Source organism: Aythya fuligula, chromosome 4 (assembly GCF_009819795.1).
Source record: "Aythya fuligula isolate bAytFul2 chromosome 4, bAytFul2.pri, whole genome shotgun sequence".
Lineage (NCBI taxonomy): Eukaryota > Metazoa > Chordata > Aves > Anseriformes > Anatidae > Aythya > Aythya fuligula.
The window spans coordinates 52,931,079-52,953,831 of NC_045562.1; the positions used below are offsets into that span (position 1 = coordinate 52,931,079).

The following is a 22,753-nucleotide window of genomic DNA, read 5'->3' on the forward strand; positions in this document are numbered from 1 at the left end:
CGAATGCAACGTGTTTAACTAGTCTGGCACCTAGGTGTCACAGGCCACTAGTCTTTCAGGCCAAAGCTCAAAAGGGACATAATTTTTATTTTTATGCACGGAATTTCAGAAACTACCACAGCCCAAAGTTGTTTTTTGCCCAGTTATTTCATTGTGCTGCTCAGTGTCATTCTCAGGAAAGACTTCACATTAAGTATCTCTCATCTATAACCGATGCTGTAATTACTTTCACCAAATTAAAGCTGTTCTGGACTTCCCTTTACACAATTCCTACTTCAGAGGTGTCTGGAAATACTACCATTAGTAAAACTGGAGTAAGTCTCAAGAAAGGGGTTTCAGCAGCACTTTTACAAGCTATTTACTTCTATCCGCACTGTACCTTTTAGGACTAGAAATGATAGATCTGGGGGGCAGCAGGTTTACTTAGGACAAAAAGTGCCATGAACAGCTAGAATAAGTCCTGTGGTGGCTCCAGCAGTCTCTGGTTTTCAAGCCTGGTAGGCCCTTCCAGTCCTCGCTCATCTGTTATGTTTGTAGATTTTTATATAAATCATACTGGGATTTGAACTTCTGTTCTGACATTCCGATTTCAAAATGAGTAATAAAAATAAATACCTCATCCATTTGGATATACAGATGGCTATATGCTAACTCACAACTCAAACTCTAAAAAATAAGCTTATAGACATGACTAGTTTAGCTACATATGTAAAAAGGTTTAAAAATGTAGTTTACAACTTTTCAAGTCTCAGTTCCCAGAATGGCTTCCTCATCTCATGCATACTAAGACAGTCTTCATTGGATACAACCAAAGAAATACCCTTAAGTTATTAAAAAGCTGAAACTGTAGCAGGTTATTTCTATTAAAAATGGAAAATTAAGGTTTATGATTAACAGTAAAGAAAATCTGACATATTTAGTGTAGCTGTCATATACTCATTTAACATTTTCTACCTTGAGGACATCCATTGGCTTTCCTGATCAAAGCTTAAAAAAAAAAGACTTCGTACTTATATAGTTTAGACTTAATTTTTCAGAAACAAATTAAGATTCCCAGAAGAAATTGGAGGGACAGCTAAAAATAGATTCTTATTCCCCCATTTCCTTAAAAAAGTCCTCTTCTTTCTTCCCATTACTTTCTCTGGGGAGAATAAAGCAAATAGAGATGACTGTGCAGAATTACATTCACAGACACTGGAGAAGCAGGACCTGTTCCTCATTAGCAAAGAGCAGAAACGATTGTCATCATCAGTTCTGGAGTAAAATCTAGGCTGACAGTGGCACAAAAAAAAACAAACACAACAAACAAGAAAACACACAGGCACACAAAATCCGTGGCCCACAAGCTACAAAGAATGTGCTGCAAAAAAAGTTGTGAGGATTTTCCTTAAGACCAACTTGCAACTGAAAGCCATCATCTGCCTTTTCCAGTGTTCCTCAAAGGCTTATTTTTAAGGAACATAGTTCTGAAGAAAAAAGATTTCCAACTCCTCTTCTACTTGAAGCTCATTTCTAGGTGTGGATTTATGCACCAACATGCTATCATCAAGTTCAAGCAATTCCCTTTAGTAATGCAAGCTAGCTGCACGTTTGGGTTTAAATTATTTTTCCCCTTCTCCTCTTTGCTAAAGGCACGGGTTTGTATTACTCTTGACAGATTTTTGTCTAATCTGTTCTTAACTGGAGCCTCACAAGTTTCTTGGAAAATCTGTTTCAGTGCTTCACTGTGATCGCTACTCGGCATGCTGAAATGGTTTGCTAAGGTCACATTTGCTTAGGCCATCAGTCTTATTGCTTTGGTCTGGATTTTTCCAATGGTTCCTGTCTTTCCTGGAACACAGTGCTCAAGAAGGGTACAGCAATTCACTTGAAACCTTATAAATTATATATAAAAAGCAGGCAGCATATATCATGAGCTTTGAAGGTAAACCTTTTACATCCCAGCATCCTATTTGCCCTGCAACAAGTCCTGTAACACTACTGGCTTCTGGTTCTTTTTAACTTAGTAACTCCTGACCCTGCCCCAAAACACTGCTTAGCCACTAAGCACGGTAGATATCTTGACATACATAAAATGAGTGAGAAACAGGAAAGGAGTTCAAACCAAAAGCCCCCACCCTGCACCTCCTCTCCCCAGTACAGGCTTTCTATTGGCATGGCATTTGTTAAATTTATAAGTGAAGTGCAGAAACGTACTCCACTAAGGGAAACCTGGAGTGAATCAGGAAGCTGATGGATCTGATGTCTGTACATCATATGCGGACATGCTTGCCTTTTTTTTTCTTTAATCTTGGGGCTTTTCCATTAAAAATAAGCAGCCTTAGCTGCGGGTGAGCACAATGCTAATATTATAAAGCACGGCAACCCAGTTGTGCCCAGCACGCCCAAAGTAAGAAATCTCTTACCTTTTGATAAGCTGAAAGAGCCCTAAGAGGATTACAAAACACTGCCAGCTTCTCTCCCTCTTCCATCATTTTTAAAGGCTAAATAATTTTCTCTTTATGCTCCACACACCCCTCTCAGAACACAGGCTTTCTGGTACTTCACCTTTGAAAGGTAGCCCAGCAGAACGGCTGCAGCCAGCAGGCTGCTGCTCTGCTCTGTCAACCAAGCATGGTTGCTGGAAACTGCTTTTTTTTTTTTTTTTTAAATTTTAATTAAATAATCTGCAATATTTATTCAATTTGTGGTAAAACTAAACTTGTTGATCCAAGAGAAAAGCTCTGGGAATTTGTACCAAGGGTTTATGGAGGGAGGAGGCGAATCAGGCCTTTAAGCAGAAGCCTGCTGTAGAGTCACTAACAAGAGGAGAAATGCAAGACTGGACAGGGGGGGCTTTGACATCAGGGCTGGGGGGGATGGCAGGGTGCCAGTGAGTTACCTCAAACAGCGTTAATGTTCTCCACATTCCTCTCAAAGCTCTGAAGAGGCCGCGTTCCTCAAACAACCTGAGCAAAACCCAGCAGGTATAGATGCCCGGGATGATTACTACTAACTGGTTGTTGCCTATGCATGAAAATTGCATTACCTCCTACAATAACGATTTTGCATCTCAACTAAAACTGAAGCTTGAATGCTCCAGCACAGCCACACTCTTCTAATTAATTTTTATTTTGCTTGTCAAAACCACAACAGCCAATAGTTTTTTGTAGCAGCACACAGCCACAACACGCCCGTTTGATACTCACTGCTCAAGGGATGCATGCAAAACAGCTTTCAAACAATTTGGCTCTCAGATTTCAACAAAAAGTATTGGATACATTTTCTATTTAAGAGTAAAATTAAGGGATAGAGCACTAGCCCGGAAGATAAATATAGGCTACATTAAGCGAAACCACATAACAGGAGTCAGATCAGATCAGCATAAAAAGATATTCTTCCTATAAAATCATACACCAATTTTAATTCCACCAACAAACAATAGTTGTTTTGTAAACAAAGTGGCACAACAGGTATTTACAAATCTAAACATGAAAATCCACAGCTGCAGAGAATTTCAGCATCAACCGTATACTGTGGAGAAAGAAATTCATTAAACTCATTACAAAAACATTTAAAGGCATTACTTCACAATCTGACAAAAGCTTCTGCCAATACGCATAACAATATCTCAGCCATGCTCATTAGAATAGAAAATCATTACCACGGGATGGGTAAGTATGGGAGAAACATGTTTTAACTACAGAAATACATGAAAATTGTGTTTGTATTTGTCGTGTATATCATTTTATTAACTCTTAAAAAAAAAAAAAAGCAATATTAGGCCCAAATTCTCATAGGCCCAAGTTCTGTCCTTCAGCTCCCACTGACCTCAATGAAAACCACAGATACAAACTGGAATTTACAAGTTACATTTAAAACACAGCAACAAGAGCATTATTCAGTTAAGACCATTACAAGTCAAAGGCACTTCAGAAACCGAGCATGTTACTAAGAGATTTGACTTGAGAGATTGAGACTAAGTCTACCTTCTAGAACAAAACTACCAGAGTATCTCAGGTTTCAATAACTATCACACTGAAATTGTTCAAAGAAGAAGGGACGAATGTAGCCAGAACCATGTCCTTTCTCCCAAAGGACCTGGGGCTTTGAAAAGCATTTCAACACCACGCTAGCAATTTTCACTTACCATGCTGTGATTTAAAAAAAAAAAAAAAAAAAAAACAAAAAACAGAACAAAGATGACCACACACAAAAAATCGCCGAGAGCAACACATTAGAAAATTAAGGGATCACTACATCAAGAATCATTTTGGAAAGGGCATATAGCACATAAGCAGCCTTACCCCACTGCTACCACCAAGGTCTGTGAAATTCTTCCCTCAGTGCTTCTAGATGAAGACAGCATTACAAAGGAAGAGTTCAATGATGCACAACTGGTGTGATATTGGTGCTCCCTGTGCCAGAGTTTAAATACACAGAAGGCAGTTCTGGTTCAGATACCCCTATTTTGTACACATCTTGATGATGGAAGGTAAGATGCTTTCTTTATTGGCAGAACTAAGACACAGATTAGGTGATCTGTGCAAGACCTAACTTTCAAAGATCACAAGAACACAAGTCAAATCTCCTCTCCTGGTCTTCCTTGCCAAATTTCAATTTGAAAAAAAAAAAAAAAAAAATAGAAGAGGAAGCTCATTCTTTCTTTGGGTCTTAAATGTTTGTCTGTTGCCTTTTGATATTTTACATTTTTTAGCTTGATCAGCAGCTGAAGAGGCCAGGAGCTTTCATCTGAAAGCCATTAACTGCCTAATTCCTAAAGCAGCAGCAACTGTGTGGGATAAGACTGAGTTTTAAGTCAATGTCTGGCAATGCTCAAAGACAAAGGTGACCTGTTCCAGGACCTGTTCCAAAGTGTAGTCTCCTGAATCCTAGTCCACTGCTGCAAAGGCAAGAATATTCATCCTTCCTCACAGGAAACAATAATTAGAGAATATATTAACATGATGGCAACAAGAAAATGTCTTTTAAAAAATCCATTAAGTGACTTCGCTTTTATTTTCAAATATGATAAAATAAGGAAGACTTCTGCTTCTGCTAGGAGCTCTTTCCTCCAAGTTTTCAGTAGAAAGTGACAGATGTCATTTAAAAAAACCACAGGAGTTTAGGAGCTTCAGATAGCCTTGAAGATACTTGTTAAAGTCACAGACCTTGATACTGTGAATAAAGCAACCTGACAGCACGTAAAGAAGTAGCAAAAGATGGAAGGAAAAAAGACAACCCTGAACTTATAAGCTTTGGACAAATTCCTTGCAGGAGAGTATTAATGACACTGGGATGCAGTTCCCTGTTAGCCATCTTTGTTGCTAGAAATAAAGAATGCCTTCCCGTGCACTCACTATCTAAGCTTTACCCGAGTGAAACCCCTCTCCCAGGTAGGCTCACATGCTCTAGATCAGACCAGTGAAACAATCTCTTAAAAAGATCCCCCAAAGTTTGTTATTTTGACTAAAAACAACCCCAAAACAGCCAACCAAAGAAAAAAAATCCAGCACAGAAATCAACCAGCCAGCCTTCCTTCTGCCCTTTTGCTAAACTGGTTATAATCTGAGGAAACTGCACTTAAATGTTTCTTCAACTGTGTATCTCCAGTACAGTTGTAGGGTGGGATAAATAGCTACGTGTAGGTTAGAGAAGTACTGGCTTTAGTGATAGAAAAACTATACAATATACCATGTACGTTGAAAGATTACACTGCCTGAAATATAGTCAAGTGCTGCAAGATTGTAAGAAAAAATAAGCACTTCCAATAATGAAGAAGACAAGTAATAACAAGTACAGCTTCTTAGTATTTCATTTTAGTTATGCCACGCTTCACATAATCTTATCACCATACAGAAGCGTACTCCCAACGTGTCAACTGTAAGACCTGAACTCGAGCTTTCTGCTCTAGAGTTTCTCTTCCAAACCCAGCTGACACCTGCTTGACCAATACTGGTCTTGATTAACTTGTGGAAGTCAGAAGCATCGATCTAGCTGGGAATTACACTCCTATTCTTTTGGGGCAGACATGGAGGAAAGAAACAAAGATGAACTCCACTCTTATGCCGGACATCAGAACTACAGCACAAGTGGTGCATGTACTTCATATTGTGCCACTTGGAAAAACAAACCTACAATGAGCTCGGCTGTTACAGTTTGCACACTTACAGATCTGTTCCAAGGATTTTGGTCATTGCAACCTTTTCAGAGCTGTTCCAGTAACAAGTAACCAAAGTCAGCAATTGACAAGCAATTTAACTGCCAATGGTTTAGAGGTTCTTATCGTAATTAATATCAACTATAACTGAGACAGAATTAGTATGGTGGTCTCCTCTTTCCTATTGTCTACCTGTTACCTTTTACACTTTTAGATTCCCAGATAGACTCCATGTGTTGCTTTAGCTCTTTGGGAACTAATTTTATTTGGAAGCACAAGCCAAGAATCACAATGAAGATAAGCACTTGGTTTTTCTGCTTACACCTCAGGAGGCTGAAAGGACAAAATTCAGGAGGCAACAGGTAGCATTTGTTACTGGAGAATTACATAAAAATCATTAACAATGAAATGCTCACCCTAATCCTAATGCAAAAATAAACAAAAAAGCTCTCTACTCAGTTAATATCAGTACTTCATACTTCCCAAAATTACTACCCAGCTATTTCATTAGGATCCTCTTTTCAACTCAAAATAGTCTACTGCAATACTTTAAGCTTTAAGGACACATGAAATTATAGATGCAAACATGAGCTGCTGCCTCCCATCCAGGAGGCTGGTACACTTGATTTTGCATATTTAAGCCTGTAGGGAATCTTACCATTGATCTTTCAGTATATCCAAACAAATGGCCCCAGTAACTGAGCTAATATTAGGATGCCATATTTTGGTGATAAACCGCACCTAAAACACAAGAAAATGAATAAAATAAAATAAAATAAAATGGTTATTACATGCAGTATATTAAGTAAACATTTAAAATGCATCATTTATAATCATATTATGGAAAAATACTAATTTAGGAAAGATCAAGCTAAAAACAGAACAAAGACATAAGATATGACATATTTCAGGAGGTTTGCAAATCCAACACAGCCTTGCTTTACTGAGAAATGGACGACTGCCCATTTGAGTACACCAAAATTATCCCCAGCTGTTTTCCTGGATACTGTCACATGGGCACACCAGAAGTCATTTTGAAATACCTTCCAACACTACCAATGTTCCAACAACAGTTAAATACAGACTTAGATCTTCCAACATCGTCAAATTAGCTTAAACACTGGAAAGTCTCCTCAATTAATGCTGTGAAACAGGTCCCTGAACCTGAGATGTAGCCATTGGATCTCACTGTTCAGCGAAATTGCTGATAACTATAGGAGTTAAAAGAATTTCTTTGGTCACACTACTTTTACAACTTTCTAGTCCTGTTATTCCTATGCACAATGCTCTTCCACAAACCAAACCCTAAATAGATTATTTTTCTTAGCTGAGACAAGATTCTTCCAGCAGCAGTCTCAGCACTCACTCATTGATCACGTCCACATTTTAAACACTAAAAAGTGTATTCACGCTTATAAAGCGTGCATTAAAAATCCTTTTTAATTTTAAGGACACCGAGAAAGTTAAAAGTAGCATTTTATTTTAGAATTCTCATGAAGCAAAGCTGTCCTCTGAAAGGAATGTATACAAACCTGTGATTATATATATAGAATTTTCTTCATTTTCCTCAAACCTCTTAAGCTGCATTTTAACTGCTTTCTACCGACTTTCACCTGTCTCTGCATTTCCCATCTGTATCTCTTAATCCTAAACTCTTGTCATTTTATGAATGGCACAGATTTTCCTTCATCTTTTGCCCCTGATCTGCAAGCATGTTAAGCACACAGGACACATCGTTTGTCAAGTACTACTGCAAGATACTGTACATACAGGGCTACGATAAAATCAAATCCACAAAATGGTGTATAAAGAGGTGAGGCGATACATTTCTGCTTTCCAGTACAGAAACTGAGAGATCATGTCTGCCTCAACTCTGTAAACAACAACAAAACACCACAAAACAAACAAAAAAACCCACCATGTAAATTCTGGGTGTTTTCTCACAGTGAATGCAGGTTAACAATGGCTGTCAGACCACATTCTGAACAAGATAAAGAAATCTTTCAGATGAAAGGCAGGGCTAGACACAAGCAAAAAGGCCTCCAATTCACAAATTCCTACTCCAGAAAAAGCAGTACTATGCTACAGTGCACTCAGTTTCTAACAGCTACCCATAAGCCTTGGCAATGAGCACCAAGCCCTAAAGCAGCAATTAAACCATGGTCCATAGACCCATCTTTCTGGGTCTATGGCCAGTTTCAGCCCTCCTTATTTTAGCTCCCACCAGAACATGTGCAGATGAGAGAACTGAAACCAACGGACATTTCAGTAAGAAGAACTGTGTCTTTCACTCCAGACTCAAGGAAGTCACTCAAGGGACAAGAGCTAAGAGCTACTGACATCTCTCCCCTCCTCCTCTTCCCTAGTTCCTTCTCAGTGCTACGCTAGAGTGAAAAAAAAACAGGATGTAGGACATTCTTAAATCGAAGAAATCTTTCAGACTTAACCAGAAAGCCAATCAAGAAGCTCTAAGACAGCTGTAAGATAACTCAGGAGCCTGCTGACTCATCATAAACCCCTGAAGAAGGGACTAAACAAGGGTACAGGAATATAAAATCGCAGCTGCACACAGCTGGGGAAGAACACTGTTCTGATCTAGTTAAGATTGAAGCAAAGACAAATTGAAAATGCCAGAAAGACACAAAAAGATGCGGTAAAACTGGAAGGGCACTAAGTTCCAGAAACATGCAAGTAAATTTAAACATTTTTCACATCTCTCATCCTTGTGCACTTTTACAATTTTATGTATTCCTTCTGTGGAGTTACAATAAGATATTATTATTTCTATTGGTCCTGCAGGTCATAACAACTGCATGTCTAGCTGCATTTAATTATTTCTACAAATTTGGCAGGTTAAACCCAAGACTTCACCAAATGTAGCTTATGGAGTTATTAATTGTAATTAAGGAATTAAAGTAATTAAGGAATTAAAAGAACAAACAACTATCTAATACAGCATTTCTTCAGTGATTCTGAGGTGTGGCTGGCAGAAATCAATACTCTCTGCATCAAATAGAACTATCTGAAAGCTGTATCTTGCCAAAAAGAAATTACAGGAGCGTCAGTAAACTGCTGCCCAGGATTTACCAGCTTGCACTCTGAAGAATAATCAGAGGGTATTTCTGACTGAATAGTTACACATCTGACTGAACAGTTACACATCCTGCGTGATTTCTACCTAGAAAAGACAGCCCCAACATCTGTCTAGAGGAGCAGAAGGTAAGTACTACACAGATACACACACAAGCAAATAAGTAATACTCAAAACAACATGTTAGACAAACTATTTTACCCAAATGTGTTTATATTACCTTAGGAGGATTAAATGGATATGTTTCTGGAATTTTTATCTCTAGTTGATATCTTCCACCTTCAAAAGACAAAAGCAAATTAGAAATTAAACCAGAGTATTAATCAAGCTTAGTCTTTTGTGAGCAAAGCCCACATTTCTAAATGCAGAGGTTTTCAAGTAATTAAATTTACTCAGAAGTATTACCTAGAAGATACTTCCAGATTTTGCATACTTTATAAATAAATGAATATAAACAAAATCTAAAAGTCATATTGGCTTATGCAAATCAGAATCTATATTTATTAGGTATACTGAATGTGTACATTTACCTGTAGTTACTTATTTCAGAAACAGAATGTGCGAATTATAATTAAGTAAAATATACCAAAATATAAAACATCCCCAAGAGTAATACCCAATGAAATGAAAAGCCACAAAAGCGGACAGGGTAAATATGAAACATTATTTTGACTGTTTCCTGATGCCTCATACCTACCAACAAGGTTGAATTTTTCCCCCTCCAAATTACACAGTTGAAATTAATTGTATTTCATTTTAAGCTTTCCAGACCTCAGAATCTTCAAGGATGCCATCTAAGAAAAGTTACCATACTTTGGAAGAAAGGAAGTTCCAATGCTACCTAAAGTAAGTTCTAACGTTACTATTTGAAGATGGTAACTCATTCCAATTCTGCACTTTTACATACTAGTGCTATTAACATAGTTTGTAGAATTAAGAGCATGTAATAAAAATAGCATGAGCTTTGAGGATGGAATCTTCTACTGCCCTTCTCTAAACATTTTTTTCTTCTCCCTTTACTATATCATTACCTAAGTCTATTTCAATTACTGTCTTGTTAACATTCAAGCTTTCTATCAATACTTCTGTCTTCTGGAGCAATCTCAAACTCTCTGCCTACTCACTCAAGATTATTTGCCAGGCAGCAGTTTAACGATGAAAAGAACAGACTAGAACAAAACAGATACACCAATTTAGACATTAGTTTAGCTTTTATAGAAACTGAAAGCATTGCTCCTCACTTGCTATTTTTTTCCCCATTCTACCTCTGTTCTGAAAGAAACTCTTCCTATCCTTAAATATACTTTGCTACGATTCATAAGTTTTGGTGAATTAAAGTATTTACAATCGCTTTTCTTTAGGATTTCAAGAGTGATTTACTCTGCAACAGCTCTATACAAAAACAGCTCTCAAATGGTCTTAATATAGGCAGTGAGGTCCACATGCAGGAAAAAAAACTTCAAGAAACACTCTGAACAGCTAAAGCCTATGGCACCTTTTTAATCTGTGCCAGAATACATATTGAAAGGCACTAACATCTCTCACATTTTTAAATATAATTAAGTCTAAACACAGTACACCTGAAACAGCTTAGTGTGAGTTTGGTATTTTACACTGCCTACTGCAAGTGTTTCTTCCTCGCTTGATTCAAGGGTAACTCCAAAAGATTTAGAAGAACCTACAACAGCATCAAGGCCAACAAGCCCAAAATTATCATAGTTAATTTCTAAATTGATTGCTTGTCTTCACTTACAATACAGCACAGGCAAAATACTTTTGAAGACACTTAATATTTACAACAACAAACCTTAAGTTTGCTTTTTCTTTTGTTTGAACCAAAGTACAATTCAGCAGCAATTTTTCAGCAAGAACCAGACCAATTAAACTGCTGCTGGATTACAGAAATTCATCAATCCCTGTTACAGTTTTACTGCCATGCCATTTTGTAATGCAATATAATGCCTAACCTTGGATATTATCATTTCTTTTGCTTGCCATTAAAATTTGCCTGTAAAAGACAGTCTATTACAGCCTTCTCCATAATAGTCTATTTAGCTGCCAAAATTTTCCAGCTGGAATGTACATGTACAACTCCAGGAGATTTTAAAACTGCAAGGAGCAATGAGTTGGCAATATTATTTATCAAGCGTGTTGCTGTGCATTGAAGTTCACAGTTAGCTATATGGGCTTGAAAACCAAACAAACTGAACAAACCTGGACAATCCATGTCAGTTCCTCAATCCTAAATTTAATATGCAATTGAACAGCATACTAACTGCCGTGTCCTGGTATTTCTGATTTTTTATTTTTAAAGTGAGCATGTATTTGTATGACTTTTTCTAAAATTTAATACTTGAAATCAAGTTAGCCACTAATGAAGAACATTCCTTCTGTACTCCTCCTGGAAAGGACATCTCACAATAGAATTAAAGTAAGTTTTAATAAATTTCCTTGAAGAAATGCCGTACTATAAATTCCACTATTACCATGGTTTACATGCAAACTTGGTTTGAAATTAATACCTTGGTTACACAGTGTTTAAAAATTATCAAAAAAGCTCTTGAATTCCAGTAAAACACAGCAGCTATTAACGTAGACTTTCAAAGGTCCTCACTCCAAACAGGTGTTTTAACATGGAATGCAACAGCATTTGAATTGTAGTTGTCTTGCCATGGTCTGAAAATTGATCAGTATCAATTGACAACACTTACAGAAAAATAAAAGCTGTAAATTTGTCAACAACTCTGCCTCTCAGTCATACACAGACCGATGTCCCAGCGTGGCCTACAAAAGAACTCTGTAGCTGCAGTTTGTTTTCAGATACCCCGTCAGTTGTGGTCAGTGATAAATATTATTGTTCTGTCACTTCTCAACAGCCCTAGAACTCCCTCCTGTAGCAGGGAATTGTCTGACACGAATGGCTGTGCTAGCTTTTCTCCATAAAATACTTGTTGTGTCGTTCAGACCACAGATGACAGGAAATCATCTAGTAATTATGCAGCATGCATTACTGCTTTAGTGATAAAATGTAAACTACACACACTGGCAAGCCCTTGGCTTCATGCATTTATTCCCTTATGTAATTACAACGTTACAGAAATATTAACATTCCGAAGTAAAGTACACAGATGTCAGGAAACACCAGGATTTGGGTTGACAGAAACTGATTTTGCCCTTTGGGGCATATGCCTTGCAGATTGAAGTGTGGGGTCACATTGTTTCCCATGGTACCCCTGCCACAATCAGTATATTTAACAATTCTCTCCCACTCCCCACAAAAAGGGATATTTACTGTGTCCTTTCATCCTCATCATTAAACATAAGAGCACGTATGTATGCATGCAAGTATGCCTGCGTGCACTTCACATCAACAAATTCAGCATTAAACATGGATTGCTGGTTTTCATTAGGATACACTGAACACACAGTGCTCAGCTTTTGAAATTTTGGTCTAGCTGCATTACGTGGGCAAAGACTTCAGTTCTGCAGACAGGCATTAAAACCTTTTTTACTCTCTTCATGAGCTGCTATAGAGTTTTTTTGTTGTTGTTGTTTTTTTAAATTTTGTGACACGTGAATACATCTTTCACTCCAATAACCCTCAACACATTTTCCAAAAAAGACCCATTTTATAAACCAAGATAAATCTGGCCTGGAGGGGAAAAAAATGGCAAGCCATCATACACCTATTCACCCAAGGAGTATGAACTATGAGGAAAACAAACAAACAAACAAAAAAAACCTCTACAATTCAGATGTATCCTAGTCCTAGTACCCAATTAATTTTGCGATCTTAACATTTGTAAATAAGATTTGGTTTTTATAAGACCAATTCTGTTTTCAAAAGAACTGCTCCACAAAGCAGAAGGATTCACTTCCAAGTGGGTTTACCAGAAGGACCACGTATTTTAGGTCCACAGCATAATTCTCTTTTTAAATTGAAAGCACATGTTATAACCAGAAGAAATTATCTTCTTTCCAGACATCATTTTCTGTCAACTAAATCCTAGTGACTGATGAACTGAGGCTATGGAGATATGGGAGAAGGGAACCGTCATTACTTGCTTGACAGCAGAGAGGACTCAAGTTCTGGAGGGGAGCATCACTACATTAGATACTTCACTTTTCTACGCTCTCTTTCCAGACCCATTTCCTTTCTCCTCAGCTTTCAACACTTTCTACCCCGCCCAATATTCTCCAGCATCAACCTTTATTAGGTTGTTTCCTTGTCCTTTGCTCAGTCTTAGAAGCCAGAATTGTTGGGAGACCCTACTCTAAGTCTGGTGCCGCTGTGGACGCGATCCCAAGGGGAGTCCTTCTCAGTGAAGCTGTGACAAGCGGATTTTCATCAGCAACCACTGAGGCTTTTGAGTGGATGTACACCTATACTGACAACAATTTTCAGATCTTTTCCCCAATTGATTACAATTTATCATTCAGACTAGTGACAGACAGCCTGTGTCCGATCCCTAGGCAATATTCACATCTCAATCTTAGCTTCGAGACACAGAGCAACTAGAGTAACTGAAAACTTGGAAAACTGTTTTAATCTTCATCAAAACAATTTGTCTCCAACATTCAGTAAACAAAAATATCTCAAGGGAAGTTTAGCTAAAAACTCAAATTGCAGTAGGCGGGCATGGGAAATTTGGATAAAATACCATTTGAAAGTAAATTAATCTTTTAAAAGCCACCATCGTTTGTCATCAAGGAACTTTAACAAAGGGTGTCTCTGCCAGCTCAGTAGGTATTACACACAAACAGAACATTGGCAGTTACAAGCACTACTGGGTAAACTGCTATCTCAGAAGCTAAGAGCACATACCTGATCAGTTCAAGGTATTTTGTTTTTAAATATGTATTAAAATTAACTTTCTTTTTTTTAGACTGAAGAGATAGAGATGCATGACTACTGATACCAGCTTTTAACAAACTAGAAAGTCAGCAAGGTAATTTTTGAAGACAGCTGTAGATGAAGCTCTACAAGTCTCCCACTCCAGTATAAATTAAGTACTGGGACCCATGGATGCCTGAGATTAATCCCAGATTTAGCTTGCAATAGCATCTCTCTCTCAGACAGGATAACACAAAAGATTTTTGAATAACCACCACAGAAATGAATGTATAGTGACATTAGACCATGAAACTTAGTTTCTTTATGCTAAGACACCTAAAACTGTTAGACCTGTAAACAAAGTCAGCGTTGCACCGGTCATACTGCACAGTTTATACCTGTAAACTAACCTTTGATATCGGACAGTCTGTCCTGCTGTAGAACAGATGCATCTTCAGGCAACAGAGAAGTTAAACTTTAAGCTTGAAAAAATGTTTCAGTTCATATTTAAAAAGCTAATCAGATTTTAAAACACATAGCTCTACATTTTAATGCTGTAAATTAATTTACAAACAAAGTATCTCACGACACATGAAGTCGCAATGACTGCATACACAAAAATATTACTTGCCTTCATATGGTGTGTCCGGAGGTCCTGCTATTTCTCCTCTTAATTCTGTAAAATTTTCATCTACAAGATCTACTTTAATTTGATTTTTGCTCGTCTTAAAAATAAACAGAGAAACAAAGAGTCGTAAGTAAGCATTTGACATACAGATTTCCCCCAAAATAAGATACTTCAAATTTAAGAATCATTTTTATTTTTTTTTTTAATTCAGTAACCCAAAGTGGATGGCTACCTTTCAGTTGGAGTTTTCCTCCATTAAAAGACAGTTTGTGAAGCATTAGAAAATTCAGTATCGTTCGTACTATTGCTAAAATAAGCAAAACAACCCAGCAATATCTCCAGTTATTTTCATTGGTTACATTTTAAAAGGCATTGCAATCTGTCAAATTAGCTATGAATTCTAAATTATTCTAAAATTACATTGACTTAATCACATGTTGCTTTTTGTTTTCTCGTTTAGAGCTGTGAAATTAATAATAGACTTATCTGTCACTTTCACTGGGACACAGAAAGACTTCCCCAAACAGAGTGCTCACTATTTCTGAACAATATCATGAACTAAACAGAATATTGTAGCCTTGTTTAAGATCATATTTTCTTTAATAGTTAGAAGTAAGGTACTATTTTATTTATACACTTGAATTTCATTGTCACCTCCTCAGCATTTTCACACCCCACACCAACTTGCCTACAAAATAAAAACACTGGATTTTGATACTGAAAAGTAGTTTCTGGAAAACATATGTTTTTTCAGAAGTGTGTAGCCAGAGCTATACATTCCATTGAATTTGCCTTCCAAATCCAGAGAGCAGCATTAACGAAATTCATACAGATCCTACAGGCAGTAACATTTTTTTTGGACACTGTGAAGCAAAATTTCTTTTTAGAAAGAGACACTATGAAGTTCTTTTTATTTTTAGAGGTATGTTCTTGTAGGTTTGTTCTGTATAATCCCATATACCATGCTCACTGAATACATCAGGGATTTCCTGAATAGAACATTATTTTCTTCAAAGACTTTGTGCCATCTTCCCAGGCCCTTAAAACATGAAGCTGATGGTTGCCATCAGCTGGTTCTTAGACATGATGCAAGCTGTTAAGGGTGCAGAATTCACCGAGGAACAGTCAGGAACAGTCATCCCTAACCTATTTCCTTTCCATAAACACGCTAGATACTCCTCCTACCAAAAAAGGTGTCTTTCAGACCACAGTTACTCACAATTATAAAAGATTATTTTGTTTAAATCAAACTAAGTAATAGTTTCACCACGTAAATGATACCAAATGCAAGTTCCAACAAGTTAATGCAGTGATGATTTGGGAGCTTTTTACATCTCTAGTGACACACATTTGCTTTGAAACTTGGGTGAAAATCCCTTAACCCACATGAAGGAGGAAGCACCTGCAATTGCATATTTGAGGACAAGCAAAAGCACACTTCAAAAAACAAGAGAGTCAGCCACAACACAAATTAAGAACGCACCATGCACCTCCAAAACTTAACATCAGTACATAGCAACAGGAGTTTTACTTGTTTAAACATGTATCTTTTTTAAACTTTAAACTCAGCATCAGGTCTTGTGTCATCCCGCATGACCTTAGCTAGGACACCAGAGAAGGGAAGGATGCTATTAATAGATCCGATGAAATTATAGTCCTCACGTTTTTAAGTTTTCAGCTTGGCTCTCTTTTCTGCTACTGTTCACACAAGTTGCCTGACCAGAGTTCAACCAGAAGTTGTTTTTTTCTCAAGGACCCTTCCAAAGCTTTGTCTCCATAGTACTGTGCAGCAAAAGGGCAGACTGCCCCCAGAAAGCCAAGCACTGCCAGCCTCTGACCCCAAATCAATCGCAGGTAACCCATGCCTCTTGCAAGCTTTCCAAGTTTCCCCCCCCTTTATTTTTTAATCCCATCACTACTTTAATTAGCAGGTCACTGCACAACCTCATAACTGTTAAAAGCCTCCTCAACTACAGATTTAGGCAAAATTACAATCTATTAACACCCACCCATTCCTGTCAGAGCATTATTTTCCAATTTAAACAAGTTTTGTTACCTCTAATATTTACTCCTCTCTCATTATATTTATATCAATTTCCCTTCTCAGCCTTCATTTTGCTGTAAGCAAGCTGAAATTAATTTCTCCACAATTGTTTTCTTTCAATTCCTCCGTTTTACATCCCCTACCACCCAGCTAGCCCTGTGCAGAGGAATTCCGTGGAGTTTCAGAATCGGTGCTGTGCACACTTTGTTGCTCTCCCTGCAGACACATCACGGCCAGTACACCTGAAAGCCCATTTGCCTTCTTCCATGGCACAAGGCTCAGATCAAGCATGAGAGTCCCAGTTACCTCCTCTTCAGCACCTGCACTGTGCCACTGGAGGTGCTGTCCCTACTTCCCAGGAAAGGGCATTGGTTTAGATAACCACTACGGTTAGTTAACGGGTCACTAAAGCTACCTGCTCAGGTCCTGCCATCACTCTAACATCCGCTGGTTTCTCCGGGCTGTCAACTGCTAAGCTGCTGTCAGCTGCTCCAAATTTACAGCAGGACTTCTTGTTCTTTGCAAGTAAACCCACAATTATGCATCTTGAGGACTGAAGCAAGAGCAAAAGGGGTGAAAACGTCAATGACACAATCTACAGTCAACCCATGCTACTACTTAATTTTCTACTTAATATTTTCACTTTTCTTCAGTGTTTTCTGTAAGACCTTGCACACTGACATAGCAGCTTGGCTACCTTCATCTTCCATCCCAACTAGCACACAGCAGCCCCTCTTGATCGAGGTAGAGAAGAGCAACCCATCTCTAACCCTGTGATCCATTCTTCCCAGCCGGCGAGCCCAGCCCCTCCTGCAAGATGTTGAGCTTACTGTGATAGCTGTGGCCGCTCCCTGGTGCACAGCCTTGAAGCACAGCGGGCTGCATTACACTGTCACAGTATACAGAGTAATAATATAGCTCGGGGATCGTGCTTAGGTTCTGCCTTGCCCCCCATATAACCCATGTTTCTTCAGCTATGTAAACAGAAACGCAATTCCCTGCTATTCCAGCAGACTTTTCAAGGTGCAACTCAGCTTGACCTTGCCACTTCTTGCTGTTTTCTACACCCCTCGAGTAATAACTAATATTTAACTGTTCTGAAGTGATTATTCAACCAATTAAATGGGGAGTGTTTTCCTACAATATTTCCCCTTAATGAGGATCACGTTGGATAAAATTACTTCATTTTCGCAGCTCTAACTGAATAAATCCTCAGCCTCCAGCACCATCATCAGAGCTGTCTCTAGAAAGCTGCCAAGAGCAGCATTCTGTCCAGTGCTCCAAAAACCTGCCTCTGATACCACCACAACCACCTTAGTGGCACAATTTATGAGCCAGCTTATGAGTTTATGAGTCAACACAATGCGAGCTGACTGTCCAGAAGCAGTTCTCCCACCAAGACCTTATTGCTCTTCCAAAATAGCACCACCTTCTGTTGATTCAGTACCAATTTGGTGACTAAATCACTGGGCTAACAATTCCTCAAATATCTGAGCCATGCCATCACTAGTACCATTAATTTCTGTAGTCCAAAGAAGTTAAGTTCTGTAATAACACAGTTCCCACGAGTATTTCTTGCCAAGATGAAAATGCTCCATCCACACCAAAGTTTCTAGGTGCGTACAAGCCCAGTGCTGTACCAGCAGAACTTCCCACCATCTCATTTGAAAATGATTTTGATCAAGACCGACAATAAATAAGGAGTGTTGAAGCAACATATGCAATGCACAGTGCCATTTCCTCTTTTTTTTTTTTTTTTCCCTTTATATTTTAGTCAGATTAGGCATTGCCTCTTTTTTCCCCCTCCTCCTTTAAACACTTCCCCTGCTTCACACCAGTGCTGGAGTTGAGAAGCTTCTCTTCTCAGACCACCCCACCTGCTGAGACTCTCTGCATTGCTAGAGTCACGTTTACCCCATTTTATCCTGCCTGCGTGGCAATTAAACCCAAGGATAAAGTGAGGGAGAACAGTCGGGGAAGATTCATGTAAACTTTTAACCATCACAAAAGCATTCTCTAAAAGGAAACTCAAAGGAATCAATCACTCCTGAGGAGTCATTCTGCGAACATCTCCCAAAGACTGGGCATTAAATCACACTTATCATAGCAGCTATCGATTTCTAACACTTTGACATGTCTTTGCCTGCCTGCTCTTAAAAAAAATGCAGAAGATTACGCTGTAGAGTCTTATTATCTGAATACCTTCCTTGTGTAGGACACACAAGCCATTCCAGCAGAAACCTTGGAGTAAATTCTGCCACGGGAGGACTTCTCAGTACTGTCTTCCCTAATCTATTAAACTGCTTTTGAAGAGCAGCTCTGTACCTTCTAACATCCCTCTCCGCAGAAAAGGGCCCTGTTCGTTGTGTTCACCATGATCTACAAGCATTAACAAGGAGTCCCTCAGAGGGCTCTGTTTGCTTTCTGCGCTTAATCCGTCCTTTCTCCTGAGCCTTCCATGCCACCTCCTCTCTTCTCCAATCTGCCTTTTTTTCCACTCTTTATGTGTATGTTATTCATAGCCAACTATCCTCTTTATTAGTCAAACACTTCCACTCAGAAATCTAAAAGATTCCTTAAAAGATTAAAAGCAAAAAAAGGAGCCAAGACAAAACGATAACATATCAACAACCCAGGAACACGTTAATGCAAGATGATAAAACTGCACTGTTGTTCTCAACATTTCTTTCCCACATAAAATATTAGTTAACACACCACAAAAACAAGCAAACAACCCCCCCAAATATCTCCATGTCAGTCACAGCTACAAAACACAAACTTAATAACGGCAGATGATGGCATACAGCTAAGAAATTCTGCATGTGGTTATAGAACCAACCAGCTCTACTTACTCTCAGCATGACACTACTTTAACGTTAGGCCTTTGATTCCTGCATAAGAAGTTTGCTCCATACAAATATAACAATTCAAATTCTCCACTAGGCATCATTATTAACAGTAATAACTTCAGAAATGAAAACAAGTTCATTCTTATCCTGTTATCCACAAGTTTACAAGGCATTGGTAAAGTATTCAAATTAATTCTGTCAGAGTTGCCAAGTTACTTCCTTCCACTTTTTTTAAACAATAGCATTAGCTCTCTCAACTTCCAGCCCAGTGATTCAGCCGAGACTCTCTTCTTCCATATGCCCGATCTTTTGAATTGAAAAGTCAAATGCTCACCCCTAAGAAGTGAAAACTCAAAGGCTCACCTCCTAGGCTGCTAAGAAGACAAGTCAACTCACCAGCCTCCCTTTTCACCTCCCTGGCTTTCCTTCTTTGCAAGCCAAGGCTTCATCTTCTCTACCCTTTGCTCTCCCAGAGCAGCTCAGGGTAAGCACATCACATCCAGTTAGCTCACCCTTAGGCAAGAAATGGGAAAATAGCAGAAAGGCAGAACGCATCACTTTATTAGAAAGCAAACCAAAGTGCGAGGCACTACGCTGCAGCAAAATGGCAAATCCTACTTCAGAAACGTTGAGCTTCATCCAGAAACTCTCCTAGAGAATCCTACAGAATCCTTCACATTTCACATTCTATTCCACTTCACTGTGTTTTCTTGTTATGCATGTTTTAGAAAAATTAAGTCTAGTTTTGTATACTAATAGCAAAGAATTTTGTCTATTCATCAATATACTAATATGTAACTCATATACAAATACCTCTAAGGAGATCCAAATATGAATACTGGGGAATATTTCTGTACTGGCAATAGACTCATACGAAAGTTTTCATATTTATCACAGCTTTAAGTTAAATGCATCTCTAAAATTTTTCTTTAGAGAAGTGTTTTAACAAGACACTAAACCTGTATCAGCTTTAAAATTGTGTTATTACTTGCATTTACATACAAGAACAGTACTTGGGGGATTTTTTTTTCTGTAAGAACAGAAAACATCAGTATTAAACATCCTCATTTTGCATGAGCTAGATCTAGCATAACACCAAGTTTTAGTAAAACTTTAAGGTATCTAAATGCCATTCTTGCTAATGTTCAGCTGTTCAAACATCACCCTACCAAAATCAGGGTAGCACCAACCAGCTGCCAAGGTCCTGCTGGAAACAGCAGAAAGAAGGGGGTAAGATTTTGTGCAGGCGTTCATCCAACGGCACAGCAGCCACCTGGGTTACAGCTATCTCATGAAGAAGGTTCCTTCTTTTTAACTCAACTCTTACTTCATTCAGCATGAACTGCAACTAGGAGGAGCATGAAAGCAGGAAGAGGAGACCGGGCTGCAAGAGGAACGTGACACCGCTTCTTGGCACTGCCATAGGACAGCTTAAAAGAATTCTGAAACTTCAGCTCTAGTGTCTGTCTAAACTATTTCTGACAAAATAGCTGTGTCAGTCACGGGCACGCAGAGGTGTAAGTGACACAGCTGTGCCAGCACAAGCTCTGGGAGCAGTTACACAATCATCACTTGTCTCACTCCTGGGGATGGCACAGCTTCACCAGCCTAACCACACCACGCAAGCTGTGCACACAGCAGCATACTTGCACTCTTGTACTGGTGTAGGACCCTCACACAGACGTAGGCTGTGTCTATGTTTAACTACGCGTGATATTTACAGTACCTACAAGCATTAATCACGGCAGTGGAACCTGAACCTAACGTGAGTGGCCCTGAGATACTGAGCACCAGTTAGGGACCCCTGCTCTGGATAATGCTGTCCAGGAAAGCCTGAATGAACAGGCAATTCTGCGGGAATGCAAGATGCACGTCCTTCATTTTTCACGCATAGTTCTGTTTTTGATGCAAAACAACTGAAAAACCCTACAGTTAAGAGGATGCTTTAATAAACAGTTTGAATCATACTCTGAATTAGTCACTGTATAAACACAAAACCATTTGAGGCAGATTCTGCAGTCGGTTCTGTAAGTCTGCCCTGCTTAGGTTGCTAGTAATTCTACATACAAAGGAATCACAGGATTCAGCTCATTTTAAATCGATTATGCTAATGCACTCAGTCCCAGAGCTTGAAGACGTGGAAATAGCTCTGAACAGTTTTTCCATGCTAGCTTCCCATATGGACACCCTTATTCCAAAGTGAAAGGGCTTACTCAAATGCCACGAAGGCTCAGAGTTTCCAGAAAGGGAGCAAATAAAACACAGCTACTGTGATTTCCACTTGTATGCGCTACTTTATTTCCTAATAGCCTCTACTACTGAAGTTTTTGCTACATTGGGATGTGTTTAAAAGTACTTTCTCACAGTTTATTTCTAGCTAAAAATAATACATTTGTGTCTCTCGTTCTGGGTCTTGATTTGACTTGAACTAAAACGCTTACATAACTGAAATCTATTTCTTTGTTTTCTCCCCATAAATCATTGTACAAATCCACTTCTGAAGGCATGTTACCTTAAACCTCAATTTTCCAAAGCAACTAGAATTACACAATCATTAGTCATTTTTTTTTTTCTAATGAACTTTTGGTTTTACTGGCTAGTAATGAAGACAGATGATGAAATAAATAAAAATGTTTCCTATGTGTCTCATGACAACAGACAAAAGTAGACAGGATGTCACCCTTCCAACAGAAGAGTGACGTACAGTGTGAGCTCAGCTGTTTCAGCATAGTCAAACTGGAGTTAAGCAGTGTGACTGACTGAGTTTTCTGGTGTCAGAAGCAGAAGGACTGAATGAAGCTTCTTCTATAGCCAGGGATATTCACATCTCTCTCCTGTGTGGACACTGATGACCAGACAAACAATCCACAGGCTTAATACAATTCTGTTAAAACACAGTAACAGACACAGACCTAGCCCTCAAACAAGGTTACTTTTGCTGCTCACAGAGGTACTTTGTTTATTATGTGGATAACCACTTTCTGAAATACTTCTGGCAAGCAGATTGAGGTGCTCCCAACTCAAACATTACAACTATTAACACTCATAGTCCTTCATATGATATGGGTATCATATGAATATCATATGGATAGCATATGGAGGGGAAAAGCTTGTTAGGTTAGTAGCACAAAGGTGGACTACGTCCCTGAAGTGCCCAGAGAATACAAT

General features: G+C 38.6%; 1 protein-coding gene across 1 annotated transcript in view; it reads right to left on the reverse strand.

The window, feature by feature from the left end:
* UBE2K (ubiquitin conjugating enzyme E2 K) overlaps window positions 1-22,753 on the reverse strand; it is a 36,751-nt gene that overhangs the window by 7,219 nt on the left and 6,779 nt on the right. Inside the window, exons 2-4 of the mRNA XM_032186051.1 lie at window positions 14,696-14,789; window positions 9,451-9,509; window positions 6,798-6,880 (exon numbers count right to left, since the gene is read on the reverse strand). Coding sequence (XP_032041942.1) covers window positions 6,798-6,880; window positions 9,451-9,509; window positions 14,696-14,789 — 236 coding nt within the window. The remainder of the gene's footprint in view (window positions 1-6,797; window positions 6,881-9,450; window positions 9,510-14,695; window positions 14,790-22,753) is intronic.